This window comes from Bison bison, unplaced genomic scaffold, assembly GCF_000754665.1.
Source record: "Bison bison bison isolate TAMUID 2011002044 unplaced genomic scaffold, Bison_UMD1.0 scf7180017864522, whole genome shotgun sequence".
In the NCBI taxonomy this organism is placed as follows: Eukaryota; Metazoa; Chordata; class Mammalia; order Artiodactyla; family Bovidae; genus Bison; species Bison bison.
The window spans coordinates 317,868-337,369 of record NW_011495073.1 but is presented as its reverse complement, the minus strand read 5'-3'; the positions used below and the strand labels follow the sequence as shown (position 1 = coordinate 337,369).

The following is a 19,502-nucleotide window of genomic DNA, read 5'->3' as shown; positions in this document are numbered from 1 at the left end:
GCGCTTGGGTGACAATAACCAAGCTCAGGACCAGCCACAGCCAGCAGAAGGGGCCCTGCCTGTTAAGAGCAGGTGGGATCAGATGCATGGGGTTAGGCACAGGCTGTGAATTAGCAGAAGTGAGGTGGTGGGGGTGGGGGGTGGCGCCTGGAGGCCTGGACGGGAATTGGGAGGATGCTGAGAGGTCCAGATGGGATGCCTGAGGCCTGAGCCAGGGTCACGGCTGCAGGGATGGAAAGGTGGGGGCAGAATGGGAGAGGCCATTCAGTTAGAAAAACAAATTAGAAGTAAACTGAATATTAATGGCTTATTTGCTAATTAAACCACCCTCGCTCTGCTCTGTCTGGACGTTTAAATCCTCCTAATTAACCTATTAATCTAAGATAGACAGGGAGGGGCCAAGGCCCAGGCACCACAGAGGCCGATCAGCTCTCCCCTGCCCTTGGCTCTTGCTCCTAAAGTCACACCTGTTCTTGAGCGCCCTGCTCACGTCACCAAGTATAATGGGAGCATTAATACAAGCGAAGGCCCTCAGTCCATCCAGAGTCGGCTCCTTGAGAGTGTAAACCGGGAGCCTGAACAGACCAGAAAGCAAATCAATGTTTCCTCTACTCTGACAGCAGTGCAGGAAGAAGCCAGGGACATGAGACAGCTGGGGCCAAACCCAATCCGGCTGGAGATACATAAGAAGAGTTCGTGAAATGAACTCCCAAGGAGGACCAGATGCTTGCTCATGCACTGAGTGGAGCTTGGGGGCCCTGCAGTAGACACAGAACCCTGCTGGCAGCAGTGACCTGTGACTCGGTCATCTGTGACTCTGGGTCTGCAGGGCATGCCCCTCAGATACTGAGCCTAGGAAATGCCAGGCTCAGTTTCCACACCATTGCTGCACCAAGAAAAAAAAATGCAGAGAAAGCACTTGTGTGGGTGTGCACACACGTGTGTGTGAGACAGACAGAAAGTTGTCACCCACCCCCCAAGCCGGGGAGACCCTCTTACCCAGGGAGACTGTCACACGGTGATTGTCCTCATCCCCAAGTGCCTCAGTGGCACGTCCCTGATGGCTCATTGATAAAGAACCTGCCTGCAGTGCAGGAGATGCAGGTTCAATGCCTGGGTCGGGAAGATCCCCTGGAGGAGGAAATGGCAACCCACTCCAGTATTCTTGCCTGGAGAATCCCATGGACAGAGGAGCCTGGTGGGCTACAGTCCATGGGGTCACAAAGAGTCAGACACAATTGAAGTGACTGAGCACCAAGTGCCTGGGAGCCCTCCAGGGAGTCCTGGATGTGTGGGAAGGGGTTCTTTGGGTTGACAGAGTGAATGGGTGTTTTTAAACATGGGCATCATTATTATTCAGGCACAGTGAGGCCACCAAGTCTGGTTAACCCCATTCTCAAGAGGAGGGACATGCCACACCTGGCAGGGCCTCCTGAGGAAGCACCAGAGCTGGGCAGGGAGCAGAGGAAGCCAGGAGAATCGTGGACAACAGTTTGTACTGTGGCTTCCCTGGAAGGAATGGGTAAGCGGGCTTAGGACCAGTCAGTCTGGGTAATGCCCTTGGGCTCTGGGCACAGGGCTCCCCCGATTGTCTGTTCCTGGCCTTGGGTGACAAGGGCAGGGACAGTGGCCAGAGGGTGGAAGCATGTAGCAGAGGCTGGCGTATGGCCTAGATTTCCTGTGTTGAGTGTGAAAGGCATGCTTATGGGCAGAGCCTTCACCATCTCCAGGGATTCATTTGTAGGGGAGAAGGGGTCCCTGCCTCTGCAGTCTCTCCAAGGTCAGGAAAGCCCCAGCACATCACATTAGCAGGAATTTGTATTTATTTTAGAAATAAAAAGGCCTGATGAACGGATGAATGAGCAGGGACTATACAAATCCCCTCCAGTGGGCAGGCACCTAGATGGCAGGTATCCTACAAAGGGAAGACCTGTCCCTGACCTGTGTCCTGTGAGACCACCACACACACTCATACAGGGGACAAGCCCTTGTTCATGTGAGTGCCGGACACATAAACCCAGAGTTTCTGTGTAATTTCATTACATACTGAATTCTCCAGGAGTGCAACCGCCTTAACACCAAGTGAAAGATGATCTGATGGGGAAGTTGTTCATCATTTCAGGAAACCCCATCACGAGTGTGACAGCAACTTGCTGTTGGTCTGCAGTGCAGCATGACGGTGGCCACAGCTCAGCACAGGACCCACAGACACAGGACAAGAGCACTGAGATGCTTCTAGCAAACTCAGAACCAAAGGTGCTTATGGTGGCAGTTTTATGAATGCACTAAATCTCATCCGTAAAGGTTTTCTGGAAACGGTTTTGCATTATTATTATATGTGTATATATAAGCATTATAGTACAATAATAAGAAATCCATTGTGTAAAACTGCACATTAAAATGATTCATATGCAGGCTTCCTGTTAGATTTCAATCTCCCTCTGACGCTGTTCTCAGGTATTCACCCCATCTTCTCCTCAAACCCCCTTTATTAATGCTCTTTCGTCCCACCCACCCTCTACTTCCTGTCACTGGCAACAGAATATGATACCTAAAATCCAAAAACCTGGAGTCTGAATGGAGGCTCTGACATGAGGTGAAATTGTAAGACAGATGTATCTGCTGCTTCATCATTACCAGTCCTGTGAAATGACCTAAGGAATTATCTGATCGTACACTGTTAAATAAGACCCAGATCATTTACCAAAATAGCATTCTCTTATCCACTCCATTTGCGCCTAATTTTTCCTTTCACATTTTTCCTATTTTAATTAATGTTATTTCCATATTTTTTATCATATACAAACAAGTCTTATCTGGTATTCCTTATCTTAATATTAGCTTTATTTTAGTCTCTATCTTCATCTCCTCTCATAAATTTCTTCTACTTTTAATACCAATGCTTTCTGATCATTTTCCTTCCCTTAAATACAAATTTATGCCAAGAATCTGAGTATCTACCTTATTCTGTGTTTTAATAAAGTCTTGGTTGACCATTGAGAATTCATATATTATTTCATTATGAATTGCTTTCTCTTTTATATTATAGTTAAGACATTACACTAATTTTTTAAATTACCTGCAAGAATTTTATATATATATATATAATATATAGGTAGGCTTTATTGTCTGTGACTTTCATCTTATGAGAGTCAAGGGTGTGTTACAAAATATTTGTCTTAAAAAGAGAGTACTGAATGACACTGGAAGTATCATTTGTCACTCATTTGAAACTCATTTGTCACCTTGATGCCCTTTAGAAATCCTTCTAGTTCTATCATTATTGTATCCTACTTAAATAAAGAGGCTTTGAAAATCATAGAACAATAAAATTTATTCACCTCCCCCCCAAAAAAAAAATAAGTGTGCTGAGTCAGAGAGTGCCCAGAAACTGTAATTAGTACTTATGGATCTAAGAGTCCACTGATACTTTCTAGCAATTTCATTTTTTGTTATTATTGGCAGACTTCATCAAAGTTGAAAATAAATACTCTGTGTTATTTAAGGGTACATAAATTACCAATTACAGTTGTTCTTTTAACTTCTGAAATGAAGAATCAAGGAATTTCATGATTTAAAAAAAAAGGAAAAATATTTATTGTCATCTCTGGTAAATTCTTTTTATTTTTATATCTTCTTACAAAGATCTTGGAGTTTTGATCTTTTATCTTGAAATAGACTTTGGTCTTCTTCCTAACTAGCCGCTAGTTCAGCCAGAAAGAGAAAAACCCACTCAAATTCTCTACACAAAATGCAGAGAGGGGCATTCCTCATGCAAAGGTTGCTTCCAGGTTCTCTGCCTTCACTCCCCTTTGTGAGAAGTTGAGTGTGACATGGAGGGACTCCCAAGCATATCCAGGTTACAGACCTCGTAAGACCTGCAGGCAGAGTGGAGGTGTCCCCTGCATGGGGTAGCATGGGGGGTCTGATTCAGGGGTGAGGTTCTGCCCTGGTCTGAGGTGGGAGGAGAGGGTTGACTTGGTGCTCACGTTACTGGTGGAAGTTAAGGGACAGAAATGTACCAGGAGAGGAGTGGGCAGCAAGTTTGGTGCCTGGATACAGTGGGCTGTTGCAGCAGGGACAGCAGAGGAGCCAGGAGACACGTGGGCCTTAGGCGACCAGCAAGAGAGGAACCAGAGGCATGGAATCCCCAACCCAGAGTGGCCCTCATGATCATGCTCTTTCCAAAAGATAAGCAACTTGGGCTTTTAGGTCTCCTGGTCACTTAAGGAAAATGACTTTTCCTTCCCCTCTGAGCCCTAGGTTGACCTTATTTACCTTTTAGAAAAATATCAAATACTCTCTAAAAATCACCAGCTTGGCTGATCTTCTGCAGACTCACACAACAAGGGATGACTAAGCACTTCCTCCCTCCTGAGAAATTCCTGCCATCTCTTAGCCTTTCTGAGCTGACCTCCCCTCCTCCAGGAGCCTGCCCAAGCTTCCTTTTCTTCCCCTTAAACGTGATTTAGAAAGTGGGATTTCTGAGCACCAGATATCTCCCTCAAGGGTTCGGTTTCTTCTTTTAACTATTATAAAGTATATATCACAAAATTACCGTCTGAACCAAGTTCAAGCAAACAATTCAGGAATGTGAAGTTCATCACACTGTTGTGCAGCCATCTCCAAAGCTACCTTCATCCTGTACCATCCAGGCCCCCACCCCCCTCTCCTCCAGCCCCTAGTGAGCCCCATTCTACCCTCTATTGATATCGCTATGATTTGGCAGGTGTGTCACTCAGCAATCTCCAGAGCAACAGAATCAAGCAGGGGTGTGTGTGAGTGTCTATCTGTGTAGAGACAGACAGAAAGAAGTTTACCATGGGAGCTTGGGTCATGCAATCATTAAGGCTGAGAAGTCCCACCTACTCTCTGCAAGCGGGAGGCCCACGACAGTGAATTGAGCGGTTCTAGTTCAAACCCAAAGACCTGAGAACTGGGGGTGTGGAATGCTGCTAGTACAAGTCTCAGTCTGAGTCTGAAGGCCCACGAACCCGGCACACCCATGTCCAATCGCAGGGGAAGATCCTGTGTCTTTCTGTTCTATCCAGAGCCAAGTGGACAGTACCAATGCAAACCCAGTGGATCTCATCGCCCATGACACAACACATCATCGTCTTTCTAAAGACCCTGCCTCCTACTGTTAGGGGAAGCACACTGATTGAAACCGCCCACCCTGGCTAGGCACCATAGTAACCATTTGCATGAGTTGTTTTATGACAGGAGATCCTGATAAGGGATACGGAACTAATAAGTCACTACCAACCGGAAGAGTTCAGGAAAGGTCTAAAGGAGACACCGCGTGTCCGTCCACTTCCCAGAATCCCTCTCCCTGGTATCCATCTTGGCTGAGTGATGCGTGCGCCACCAGGAAAGACTCTGAATTAAAGTGATTGGCCAAAGACCACCCGGAAACTAATCCCATCACCATAAAACCCGAGACTGCCAGCCACGCAGCAGAGCAGCTCTCCTGGGTTCCCTTACCCTATTGCTCTCCACCCGGGTGCCCTTTGCCAGTAAAATCTCTTGCTTTGTCAGCATATGTGTCTCCTCGGACAATTCATTTCCAAGTGTTGGACAAAAGCCCAGTTTCGGGCCCTGGAAGGGGTCTCCCTTCCTGCAACACTACCTGCTCACGGAACATCCACAGTTCACTTACAGTTCTGTTCGGGGGCTTCCTGGTGGCTCACACAGGAAGGAATCTGCCTACAGTGCAGGAAACCTGCATTCCATCCCTGGGTGGGGAAGATCCCCTGGAGGAGAGCATGGCAACCCACTCCAGTATTCTGGCCATGGACAGAGGAGCCTGGCAGGCTACATTCCATGGGGTCACAAAGAGTTGGGCAGGACTAACACTTCCACTTTTTTTCCCTGTTCTTTTAGTTCCTTCCAGGAGAAACAGAACCAAGTCTCTTACACCTTTCAAAAGAAGAATAGGAAGAAATAGTTTTTCATCACCAAAACCACGAAGTAGATTCTTCCAGCCACATTCCCAAACATGCCTCTCTCCTTTCTAGGTTGTCTTTTGCACCACCACCTCAACAAAAATTTTTGCTTTCTTTTCCTCTTATTAAATTATTTAGCATGCTGAGAAAACATAAAAGAAAATATAGTCAGTTTTTACAATTTATCTTCTGCATTAATTACTGTAATTTTTATCACAGAGGAAAAAAACTGTCTTCTATGTATTTTGCAAATTTATACTTTTGTATGCTCATTAAAGTTTTTTATAAATTCACTAAATATAAACTTTACTTTCTAACAAATGGTTCAAGTTATTTGCTAGGATATCTGCTGAGATATATGTTTTTAAAATTTGACTCGAGAATTTCAATTTTCATATACTCATTAAATAGCTTTTATAACTTTGAAAAGTGTATAATTCTCATTTGGATTTTTGAAATACTGATTTAAATTCTTATAATAGAAACTGGTGATTTTTTTGTTTTTTGTGTCTTTTTAAACTTTTTACCCTGTGCTATGCTAAGTCACTTCAGTCGTGTCTGACTCTGTGCGACCCCATAGACGGCAGCCCACCAGGCTCCCCCGTCCCTGGGATTCTCCAGGCATATTGGCGTATAATTGATAAACAATGCTGTGATAGTTTCAGGTGGACAGCAAAGAAACTCAGCCGTAGATACACATGTCTCCATTCTCCCGCAAATCCCCCTACCATCCAGGCTGCCATGTAACACTGAGCAGAGTTCCCTGTGCTACACAGTCGGTCCTTGTTGGACCATTTTGAATATAGCAGTGTGTGCATGTCCATCCCAAACTCCCTAAATCTCCCTTCCAACCATTCTTCCTGCCCCAGCAACCATAAGTTCGTTCTTATGGTTCATTCTGTGAGTCAGAAACTAGTGATTTTTATCATTTATGTCCTTGGCATTACAGTGCAAAAGGCTTTCCTTCTCTTTAAAACCATACTTTTCCTATTTGTTCATTATTTTAATGATACCACTTTTGATGAATTTATGAATGAGTAATATTTTTTCTCACTAGTGGATTGACTGAATTCTATATTCTTTCTCTTCCATTAAAAATGTCAACTTTGATTCAAGGTCAGCATCAGGGGGGCATAAGATGCCCTCTTCATCTCCTTGCTTCAATCTACAACTAGTAAAACATCCATGACTCAGCCACGGTTCCTCTGCCCAGCACACCAGGACCCTGGAGAGACCCCCACACCTGTATGTCTGAAGGTGGGCGCGCTGGAACATACGGAGGAGGCAGGATTAGCAGGGCAGCGGAGGCGGGGCCTGCAATCCCCAACTGGGGACGCTCCGTGAGGTCAGGTCACTAAAAACCATGGTAACATGGCATCACAGCAACAAGATGACAGCTCTCCAGACACCGAACTTAAAGTCACAAAAGTCAGTGACACCACTGATTTGCTGCTGTTGCTGGTTAGTCACTCAGTCATGTCCGACTCTGCGACCCCACGGACTGCAGCACACCAGGCTCCTCTGCCCTTCACACCCCTTCTCCACTGGGGACCACAGCAGCTGATGCTGAAGCTCCAGGCAGAGAACCACAGCAGCAGGGGTGTGGTGCCCAGGACCCCGACTTCCAGCATGGAGGTGCCCTCAGCCACAGGGAGGAGGCTGACAACCCCAGCTGCTCGAGCCACCTCATCCCCTGACTGAGGCAATGGCACCCACAAACCAACTGGACAACCCCAGACCCAGGGAGACGCCAGCCACCCCAGCTCATTCCCACTCCAACTCTCCATACTAGGGCGCAGTGACCTGACCCCGGCAAACCCCCACCATGGGGGTGGGAGCATCCTCCATCCCAGTGCCCCCTCAGCAGCAACGCCAGTGACAGCAGAGACCCATGACCCCGGAGGCACACGGAGCAACAACAGGCAGTGGGGAAACATCCAGCAGAGCTGTGGGTGTGGAAACGCTGTCTCAAATGCAGCCAGAGGCCACTCAGGGAAGAGACCCCAAAAACTTGAGTTACAGCGCCACCTACTGAAAATCCAGGAAAAAGGCCTCTAGTCATCAATCTGCTGAACTCAAATCAAAGTTAAAAAAGCGTTACTGAAATGAGAAAAGTGTTTACTACTTCAAATGTACCAGCAGAAGAGAAATCCATCCAGTTTCACACACACACGCCAAAGAAACCATGATAGCATGGTATCGCAGAGACAAAAATGATAATTCTTCAGAAATCAAACTTAAAGAATTTAGTAATCTGATTTGTTGTTGTTGTTGCTGTTCAATCCCTCAGTCGTGCCTGGCTCGCTGTGGCCCCATGGACTGCAGCACACCAGGCTCCTCTGCCTTCACTATCTCCGGGAGGTATCCACTGAGTCAGCAATGCTATCTAATCATCTCATTCTCGGTCGCCCCCTTCTCCTTTCCCAGAATCAGGGTCTTTTCCAGTGAGTCAGCTCTTCACATCAGGTGGCCAAAGTGTTGGATCTTCAGCTTCAGCATGGGTCCTTCCAGTGAATATTCAGGATTGATTTCCTTTAGGATTGACTGGAAGACTCTCAAGAGTCTTCTCCAACACCACAATTCAAAACATCAATTCTTCAGCAATCAACTTTCTTTATGGTCCAACTCTCACACCCATACATGACTACTGGAAAAACCATAGCTTTGACTATGTGGGCCTTTGTTGGCAAAGTGATGTCTCTGCTTTTTAATAGCTGTCTAGGTTGGTCACTGCTTTCCTTCCGGGGAGCAAGCATCTTTTAATTTTATGGCTGCAATCACCATCCGCAGTGACTCTGGAGCCCAAGAAAATAAAATCTGTCACCGGTTCCACTTTTTCCCCTTCTATTTGCCATGAAGTGATGGGGACTGGATGTCATTATCTCAGTTTTTTAATGTTGAGTTCCAAGTCAGCTTGAATCACCTTTCAGGAAGCATAGCCTTGTTGTGGTGAAGACGCTTACACAACTCAATGAATCTATGAGCCATGACATGCAGGGCCACCCGAGACAGACAGGTCACAGTGAAGAGTTCTGACAAAACATGGTCCACTGGAGGAGGAAATGACAGCCAACTCCAGGATTCCTGCCTGGAGAACCCCATGACCAGTATGAAAAGAAAAAAGATATGACACCAGAAAGATGAGCCCCCCAGCTCTGCCCCAGGTCAGAAGGTGTCCAATATGCTACTGGGGAAGACAAAAGGGCAATTACTAATAGCTCCAGAAAGAATGAAGTGGCTGGGCCAAAGAGGAAATGACAGATGTGGATGTATCTGATCTAACTGATAGAGAATTCAAAATAGCTCTCAAGAAGAAAATTAATGAGCTATAAGAAAACTCAGAAAGGCAGTTCAATGAGCTTAGGAATAAAATTAATGGAATAGAAGTAATACTTTGCCAAAGAGACTGAAACACTAAAAAAGAGTCAAACAAAAATTGTGGAGTAAAAAATTCAGTAAGTACGATGAGACAGGAAGCACTGGAAATAGAGCAGACCACATGGAAGAGAGAGTACTGAGCCCAAAGATAAAAATCTGGAAATGATTCAGGTAGAAGAAGAGAGAAAACTATGATTTTTAAAAAATTAAACAATTCCAGAGGAACTATCTAACCCCACCAGGAAAGGCCCATAAAGGTAGCGTGTGTCCCAGAAAGATGAGAGACGAAGGAGGGAAGAGAGTGTTTAGTTAAGGAAACTAGAGCTGAGAATGTCCCAAACCCAGGGGAGGAACTGGGTATGTGAGTCCATAAAGCTGCAGTAATTACCTCGGCACAAAAACACCTTATCACAGCACATTAGAGCTGTCAAAAATGACAAAGAAAGAATTTTAAACGCAGCCAGGGTTCTAAAAAAGGCAGAAACCTGCAAAGGAATCCCCATTAGGCTATCAGCAAATTTCTCATCAGAAACTACAGGCAAGAAGAGAGTGGAATATCAGAGCCAAAGATTAAAAGATGAAAACAAACTCTCAGCCAAGGATACTCCGTCCAGCAAAGTTATCCTTCAGATACAAAAGAGAAATAAAATCTTCCCAAACTGTGAGAGCTCATCACCACTAGACCTGCCTTACAAGAAAAGTTGAAAGAAGCTTTTCTATCTGAATCAGAAAGGGAAAAGTACACAAAACTTTGAGTAAGGTAGACAGTAAGCAGACAGAGGAGTGAAACTCTGGGACTTCCCTGGTATTCCAGTGCTTAAGACTCGGAGCTCCCAGTGTGGAGGGCTCAATCCCTGGTTGGTTAGGGAACTAAGATCCCACATGCCATGCAGTGCACAGTCATAAAAAAGAAAAAAAGAAAGACAAGTGAAACTGTATAAGAACAGATTGTTAAACAATTATAGAATAAAATTTTTTAAAATGCAGTAAAAATAACTAATTTGGTCACAAGCTCACAACATCATAAGGGATAATTTGAGAAGACAAAAAGATAAATGGGAAAGAGGGAAAGGATAGAACCCATATAAGCAAATGAAGTTAAGATGCCAAATATCAGCAGTAAAAGGACTATATTATCTGATACATTTTACACAAAACTTCTTATTTCGTGAGTGACACGAAACATACATCTAAAAGAGGTACATAAAACACAAAAAGGAGGAGACTGAGAAAACCTCATGGGAAATCACCTGGCTAAAATGGCAGACACACGGGAAAAGGCATAATGGAGATACAGAGCAACCAAAACACAAAAGATAGAATGCCAGCACTACGTCCTCACGCATTAACAATCACTCTAAACATAAACAGACTGAACTGACAAAGCAAAAGACACAGGGTGTCTGGATGGAATATAAAATGAGACCCAACCATATGCTGCCTCCAGGAGACTCAGCTCAGCTCCATAAACGAAAACAGGCTCAAAGTGAACAGGTGGAAGATGATACTCTGAGTAAATGGAAACCAAAAGAAAGTAGGGTGGCTATGCTTACACAGACAAAACAGACTTCAAGCCAAACAAGATAACCAAGGACAAAGATGGATATTATGTCACGTTAAAAGGGACGAGTCCTCAAGAAGTGATAACACTCATTCTTTATATAACACTTATTAACACATACTCACCTAACACAGGGGCATCAAAATATATAAAGTAACCATCCACAGACCTAAACACAGCAACACCACTGTGTTAAGCAAACTTAACATTCAACCTACATGAATTAATAGATCCACCAGACATAAAACCAACAAAGAACACCAGGCTTAAATGAAACATTAGATTACATGGATTTAATAGATTCACACAGAACATTCCATCCAAATGCAGCAGAATACACATTCTTCCCAGATGCTCTTGGAACTTTCTCAAGAATAAATCGTACGTTGGGACACAGAACAAATCTCAATAAATTTAAGAAGACTGAAATCATATCTTCAAGCGTCTTTTCCAAACACAATGATATGAAACTAGAGATTAACTACAAGAAGGAAGCTGGGAAAATCACAAATTTATGGAGACTAAATAGGATGCTAGTGGACAGCTATTGGGTCTGTAACCACGCAGGACGCTATGGGGTCTTCCCAGGACAGAACCCCTCTGCCACCACTACCATGCTCTCCACTTGGCTCTTGCTGTAGAAAAACGTTGACCTCCTATACCTTCCCTGCGTTCCAAAGAATAAATTTAATCAGAGAAGTGAAAAAATGCAGAAACAAAGGGAAATGGTCAAGCAAGACAAAATAATCATTGTTTAGCCATGAAACAAAGTCAAAGGGCATTCAGTTCCTCTTCAAGGGCTATAGATAATATTCTGAGCCATGTCCTTTGAGCTGTTTTGCAGATACTGAAACTCCCACCAGGTGGGAGAAGTTAACTGTATGCTGCCCCAAAGCACATGGACCCCAGACTAGTTGGAACCCGAAGGTTGATGATGTTGACTCCTAATTACCTCACTATCAACAAATCAGAAGAATGTCCATGAGTTGATCACACACATTTCAACCCTCTCCCTCTCTCTTCTTTAAAAACCTTTCCCTGAAAGCCTCTGGGGAGTTCAAGGCTTGGAGGCATTAGCTGCCTGGATTCCTTGCTTGGTGCCTGCAATAAAGGCTGCACTTTCCTTAACCACAACTCAGGGTCAGTAGCTTGGCCTTACTGAGCACAATCAAGCTCAGTTCAGTAGCAAGTCAATAAAGAAGTTAAAGGAGAAATCAAGAAATACCTGAAGGGAAATGAAAGTATGCATACCAAAATCTATGGGGTTCAGCAAAAGTGATATTAAAAGGAAAGTTTACAGCAATGCAAGCATACTTCAAGAAACAAGAATAATCTCAAACAATCTAACCTTAAACCTCAGTGAAAAAAGTGAAAGTGTTAAGTCGCTCTGATTCTTTGTGATGCCAAGGACTGTAGCCCGCCAGGCTCTTCTGTCCATGGCATTCCCCAGGCAAGAATATTGGAGTGGGTTGCCATTCCCTTCTCCAGGGGATCTTCCCAACCAAGGGATTGAACCTGGGCCTCCTATACTGCAGGCGATTCTTTACTGTCTGAGCCACTTGGGAAGCCCTAGCCTTTAACTGTAAATCTAAAGGAACCAGAAAAAGAAGACTGAGCAAAGCTGGAACTCAGTATAAAGGAAGAAATAATTAAAAATCAGCAGAAATAAATAGAGACTAAAAAGACTACAGAAAAGATTGATGAAACTAAGAGCTGGTTCTCTGAAAAGAAAAACAAGATTGACATACCTTCAGCTAGACTCACTAAGAAAAAAGAGGGCTCAGATAAACAAAGTCAGAAATAAAAGACAGAAAATTATGGTGGATGCCACAGAAATACAAAGAATTACAAGAGAATACTATGAAGAACTACACACCAAAAAACTGGACAACCCAGAAGAAAAAGAACGTCCTTAGGATCATACTGCTTTCGGAGACTGAAATGTAAAGAAACGGAAAATTTGAACAGGACTTCCCTGGTGGCCCAGTGGTTAAGAATCCGCTTGGCGATGCCACAGAGGAACTACCCCATGTGCCAAAACCACTGCAGCCCACACGCTGTGACCACTGAAGCCTCTACACCTGGAGCCCACGCTCCACAATGAGATCACCTGCCACAGTGAGAAGCCTCAGCACGGCAGCTAGACAGGAGTGCCCCTCACCACCACTGCGGAAGGCCCGCGCGAAGACCTGGCACAGCCAGAAATAAACTGACTGACTCAATTTAATTTTAAAGAAAAAATCTGAATAGACTGACCACCAGAAGGAGACTGAAACAGTAATAGAAACATCCCCCAAAACAAAAGTCTAGGCCCAGTGGCTTCACAGGTAAATTCTATCCAACATTCAAAGAAGACTCAATACTTACCCTTCTCAAACTCTTTCAAAATACTGAAAAGGAGGAAATGCTTCCAAATTAATTTTACCAGGCCAACATTAGTACCCTGATACCAAACCTGATACACCATATCAACAAAATGAAGGATAAAAATCATACGATAACCTCAAAAGATGCAGAAAAGGCATCTGAAAGGACATGACATGCATTTATGATAAAAAAAAAACTCTCAAAAAATGGGTACAGAAGGAGGATACCTCAACATAATAAAGGTCATATATGACAAACCCACAGGTAACATTATACTGGTGGAAAATTGAAAGCTATCCCTTTAAGAGCAGGAATGAGGAAACCCACTCATATATCTGACAAGAGGTTAACATCTAATATATTATTAACATACAACACAACATCAAAGAAAATATTATGATAAAAAACTAGGTGGAGGCTCTAAATAGACATTTTTCAATAAAAGACATTGAGAAGGCCAACAGGCACATGAAAGATGTTCAGTATCAGTAGTTATTAGGAAAGAAAAATGAAAAGCACAGTATTACCTCATGCCCAGTTAGAAAGGCTGTGATCAAAAATACAGGAAATAACCAGGATGTGGAGAAAAGAACCTTCTACACTGTTAGTCAAATGTAAATTGGTACAGCCACTATGGAGAACAGCATGGGAATTCCTCAAAAAATTAAGGCTAGATCTACCATATGACCCAGCAATTCCACTTCTGGATATTTATCCGAAGAACATGAAAACATGAATTTGAAACAGTGTCAGTTCAGTCGCTCAGTCATGTCTGACTCCTTGCGACCCCATGAATCACAGCACTCCAGGCTTCCCTGTCCATCACCAACCCCCGGAGATCACTGAGACTCACGTCCATCGAGTCAGTGATGCCATCCAGCCATCTCATCCTCTGTCATCCCCTTCTCCTCCTGCCCCCAATCCCTCCCAGCATCAGAGTCTTTTCCAATGAGTCAACTCTTCACATGAGGTGGCCAAAGTACTGGAGTTTCAGCTTCAGATCATTTCTTCCAAAGAAATCCCAGGGCTGATCTCCTTCAGAATGGACTGGTTGGATCTCCTTGCAGTCCAAGGGACTCTCAAGAGTCTTCTCCAACACCACAGTTCAAAAGCATCAATTCTTCAGCGCTCAGCCTTCTTCACAGTCCAACTCTCACATCCATACATGACCACAGGAAAAACCATAGCCTTGACTAGACGGACCTTTGTTGGCAAAGTAATGTCTCTGCTTTTGAATATGCTATCTAGGTTGGTCATAACTTTCCTTCCAAGGAGTAAGCGTCTTTTAATTTCATGGCTGCAGTCACCATCTGCAGTGATTTTGGAGCCCAGAAAAATAAAGTCTGACACAGTTTCCACTGTTTCCCCATCTATTTCCCATGAAGTGTAAGCACATGTATTTCCACCACAGCACTGTTTACAATGGCTGAGATACAGAAATGATCTCAGTGCCCAGAGTAAATTACTATATACAAATGGGTTGGTTACTGAATTTTTCAATATATTCCACTGCTTTATTATTGCATGAGTACTCCATTGTTTTAATCCCTGTCAAATATAGAGGTTTTACATAATCATCAGACGCCTGTCTCTCTTATCATTTTCAGTAAATTTTGATACTTGTTGTCAAGTCATATTTTAGCTATCTTTAGAAACATTTCATCAATTAAAAACAAATCCCTTGTAACAGTATTTTTAATTTAAATGATTATGTAAATTTCATTATTTTACATTGACATGTTTCATAGTAAATGTTATATAATTTAAAATTATATAAATTTATACATCAACTTGGAAAAAATCAACATATTCATGACAAGTAGCCACGTTGAGGAATGTGGCATCTCTTTCCGTTTATTCAAACCTATTTTAAATATTTAATTTGACAAACATTCTCCTCTCCATTGGAGTCACACTGTTATTTATTTTAATGCTACCTTCCCCACTGCAGTCTCTATTTACTGACAACAGAGAGTCAGGCATTGATGTTCACGGATGTGTATTTGTGACCAGTCATCTGATGGGCCTGTTTTTCACCTGATTCTCACACTGAGCTAGGGACACCCTGGTTTTCTCTATCTTTTCCATTGTCTCTGATTCTCCATTTCCCACAGCTGGAACCTGTGTCTCCCAGGTTATCCCTGTCACAGCGAGCAAGTAGGGGCAGGCAGACAGCTGGGGGGCGGAGCAGAGACACGAACCCGCCCCTCCAGCTCCACCCCGTCTCAGGTGCCCCCACCTCCTCGGGAGGAGACAGGTGCCCCCATCTGAGCCCATACCTGTGGCGGAGGTCCTCGGCGCCCAGGACAGGCAGACAGATAGAGGCACACCCCGCCACGTGTGCTGGCCCCTTCTGGCACCCTACTCCAACCCTGCCCTGCCCCTCCTGCACAGCAGGGCTTTCTGAGCCCCAGATGCCCCCCCTCTCATGTCCCAACATCCACAAGAATCATCATCAGATCGAAAGCCTGTCCTCTGCACTTTCCCACAGCTGCTGCCTCCCTACTTTCAGATTTTACCCAGTTCCTCCCCAAAGCTTCCCCAAACTTGCAGGATGGTCCCAACCAGGCCACCTCCCTCTGGTCACTCTGTCTTCTGAATGTGCCTCTGTCTCTCTCCCTCTTCCTGAGCAACATGCCAGGCTCATTCACAGGTGCTGCCAGGAAGCCTCTGAAGTCCCTGTCTGACCAGTCCCCGTCCATTGGCCTCAGGTCTGGACAGAAGCACCTTCCCACTTAAGACTTGGGCTTCCTCCACTGGAATGTCCCAGCGGGAACTGGGGGTCAAGCCCTTGCTGAGCATCACAAGCCCCTTTGCCTCACTGGAATATATGAAAATTAGAACCTGGGACCTCTTGCCTCAAGGCCCTAGCGCTAAGGAAAAACTCAGCTTCTTCTGGATCCAGGGACAAATCTGCTAATAATCTTCACCTAGACGAGGGCAACACGATTCCCTGGACTTTACACTCCTCGAATTCTTTTCTTTTTCTGTGGACTCCAAGACATCTGCCATTTTGCATCTAAATACAGCTTTTTTAATTATTATTTTGTGTGCAATGTGCTGAGCCTTTACTTTCCAAATCAGGTTTTTCTCATTGAAATGTGATGGTTCCTCTTCTCCCCCTGGATCTGTCTAGGGGTGGGAGTCTGGGGTTTACAGGCTGCCTGATCCATCACTTTCCCGGCACCATCTGGGCATGTCCCTGTCCTGACTGCACGGCCGCTCCTCTGCACCACTTCTTGTGCATTTCAAACCAACATCCCACCATCTTCTACAACATCCCTCGTGGTTAACCAGCTTCTTGGTAACATCCAGCCTTTTCCAGCTTCCCTTCACCTTGGCCTCCTCGGTTAAATTTTTTTCTCATTTCCTAGATCCACCTGTTCTTAAATTTTATTCAAATATCACAACAGTGCAATCTAAGTTTTTCCAGAATAAATCACATTTCTAAATTATGATATCTTTACCTCTTGGGCATCACTTTTCCTGCTCATATGTAAAATAATCTTTTCAATGACCCATTTTATTTTGATTTTTACTCATCCTTAAATGGTGCATAAACTCTCCAGGCATAGAATATATTTTTGTAAACAGAATGAAGGTTTTTTATTTTCTCCTATCCCTTCATTTTCAACTTGTATATGATTAGAATCTCTTTTAGTTCTTAACTTTAAAGGTTAGATTCCGCTTGAAATGCCCAGTTGTTTGGAAAGTAAATAGCCAGAACCACAAGCAATTTCAGCAAGGAAGTATGATACCATTTAAAAGCTATTTCTAAAATACATAAACTAAAAAAGGTTGAAGCGCTCTCTCTGCTGCCTGGGGCTGAGCCAGGCATGTGGCATGAACGCCTCCTCCCCCACTGACCGAAGGGGAGGCCCATCGCCTTGGGCAGCCAGCCCTGCATCACCTCCACACACAACACTACTGACTCTGGTTTGGAGGACTCCCAACCACCAGGCCCCCGCTCAGCCCCCTGTTGCCAGCCCAGCTTACCTCCAGGTCCTGCCACCCACTGGCCTGGCTGAGAACCAGGTCCTTTTACTCCTACCTCACGGCGCTCTCTGAACCCCTAACCTTGGGCTCCAGGGACCCAAGACACATGAGTGCCAGGCTCTCCTGCTCTCACTCCCTCACCTCTATCCTCCTCACACACATGATCTTGAGAACCAGCTTCTCTGCCGTTACATCTTCTGGAGCCCCCAGGCTGGGGAGCTGCGCGGTGGGCCCATGGGACCCCTCCACCACCTGTCTTCACAGGGTCTCGGTTGCCTCAGGATTCAGAAGCACCAGTTTTTCCTCAAACATGCTCAGCTCCCTTTAAAACACATCCTATCAACTCCCTTTCTCGTGTCTTATTTAAAGAACAAATAATTCTCCAATATTCACATACATTGCTCAAACTGTTTTTTAAGTTGATTTTGTCATAAAGTGCAGAAATCTTACCAGGAATCAAGCTGTTCAAGTACCATCCACATAGAAAATAAAGTCCTGAATCAAACAGAATCATCCAGCAAACCCATCCAAATGTCATGCCTGCTACTTCTGGAGACTGGTACATGTTATCCCACTGAATCCCTGGAAGGAAGAGAAAGGTCAGCGTCAGCACTGCTCATCCTCTTTCAGGGCAGACTTTGATGACCTGAGTCCACTGCGCCCAGGGGCAAAGCTGCTGCTGCTGCTGCTGCGAAGTCGCTTCAGTCGTGTCCGACTCTGTGTGACCCCATAGACGGCAGCCCACCAGGCTCCCCCGTCCCTGGGATTCTCCAGGCAAGAACACTGGAGTGGGTTGCCATTTCCTTCTCCAATGCATGAAAGTGAAAAGTGAAAGGGAAGTTCTCAGTCGAGTCCGACTCTTAGCGACCCCATGGACTACAGCCTACCAGGTTCCTCCATCCATGGGATTTTCCAAGCAAGAGTCCTGGAGTGGGGTGCCATTGCCTTCTCCGAAGCAAAGCTAAGCACAGCTAAAACAAAAGGAAGGTCAAGGCCATGGGTCCTGGCCTTCCAGTGAAGTTCTGGCTTCATCTCACACCGACAAGGACAGCAGGTGGGTGACCATTAACAACACTTGAATATCTAACATTTAAAAATTTTTAAAGGTTGCTTTGCTTATACCTAGTTTACTTGCTTAACTAAAAAAGTCTATATTTAGGGGAAATAAACCTGTTTAAAAACAAAATGAAAAGTCCTTGAGCACCCACTCTAAATTATACTATTGTTCTTGGAATATATATAAATAGGATACAGCATCTGCAGTAGGAAAGAATCATTCTCTTCTAACAATATGTTTGCAAGGTATTGCTGGATTAAAATTAATTCTGTGGTGGTTCAGTCACTCAGTCGTGTCCAACTCTTGCGATCCCAAGACTGCAGCCCACCAGGCTCCTCCATCAGTGGAACTTTCCGGGCAAGAATACTGGAGTGGGCTTCCGTTTGCTACTCCAGGGGATCTTCCCAACCCAGGGACTAAATCCAGGTCTCCCACATTGCAGGCAGATTCTTTAATTTTTTTTACAAGAAATATTCATCTTTCTCAATTTTCCTATGGTACTAACCTGCTGCTGCTGCTGCTAAGTCACTTTAGTCGTGTCCGACTCTGTGTGACCCCATAGACGGCAGCCCACCAGGCTCCCCCGTCCCCGGGATTCTCCAGGCAAGAACACTGGAGTGGGTTGCCATTTCCTTCTCCAATGCACGAAAGTGAAAAGTGAAAGTCAAGTCACTCAGTCGTGTCCGACTCTTAGTGACCCCATGGACTGCAGCCTACCAGGCTCCTCCACCCATGGGATTTTCCAGGCAAGAGTACTGGAGTGGGGTCCCATTGCCTTCTCCGATGGTACTAACCTAGAACTCAATAAAATAAATGTTTCAGGGCGTCCCTGGTGCTCCAGTGGTTAAGAACCTGCCTTGCAGTACAAAGGGCACTGGTTGGATTCCTGGTCCAGGAAAATCCCGCATGTCACGGATCACCTAAGCCCGAGTGGCACAACTACAGAGCCCAAGCTCCAGGGCCGGAGAAGCGAAACTGCAGAGCCTGCCAGGCCACAGCTACTGAAGCCTGCGTGCCGGAAGCCCATGTTCCACAACGAGAGAAGCCACTGCGACCGGAAGCCCGCACACAGCCACTGGAGAGTAGCCCTGCTCGCCCGCACACAGCCACTGGAGAGTAGCCCTGCTCGCCCGCACACAGCCACTGGAGAGTAGCCCTGCTCGCCCGCACACAGCCACTGGAGAGTAGCCCTGCTCGC

General features: G+C 45.0%; 1 protein-coding gene across 1 annotated transcript in view; it reads right to left on the bottom strand.

Moving 5' to 3' along the window:
- Positions 1–19,502, bottom strand: part of ABCA13 (ATP-binding cassette, sub-family A (ABC1), member 13) — a 402,303-nt gene that overhangs the window by 231,908 nt on the left and 150,893 nt on the right. Inside the window, exon 35 of the mRNA XM_010831050.1 lies at positions 17,698–17,829. Within this exon, the coding sequence (XP_010829352.1) occupies positions 17,698–17,829 (132 nt within the window). The remainder of the gene's footprint in view (positions 1–17,697; positions 17,830–19,502) is intronic.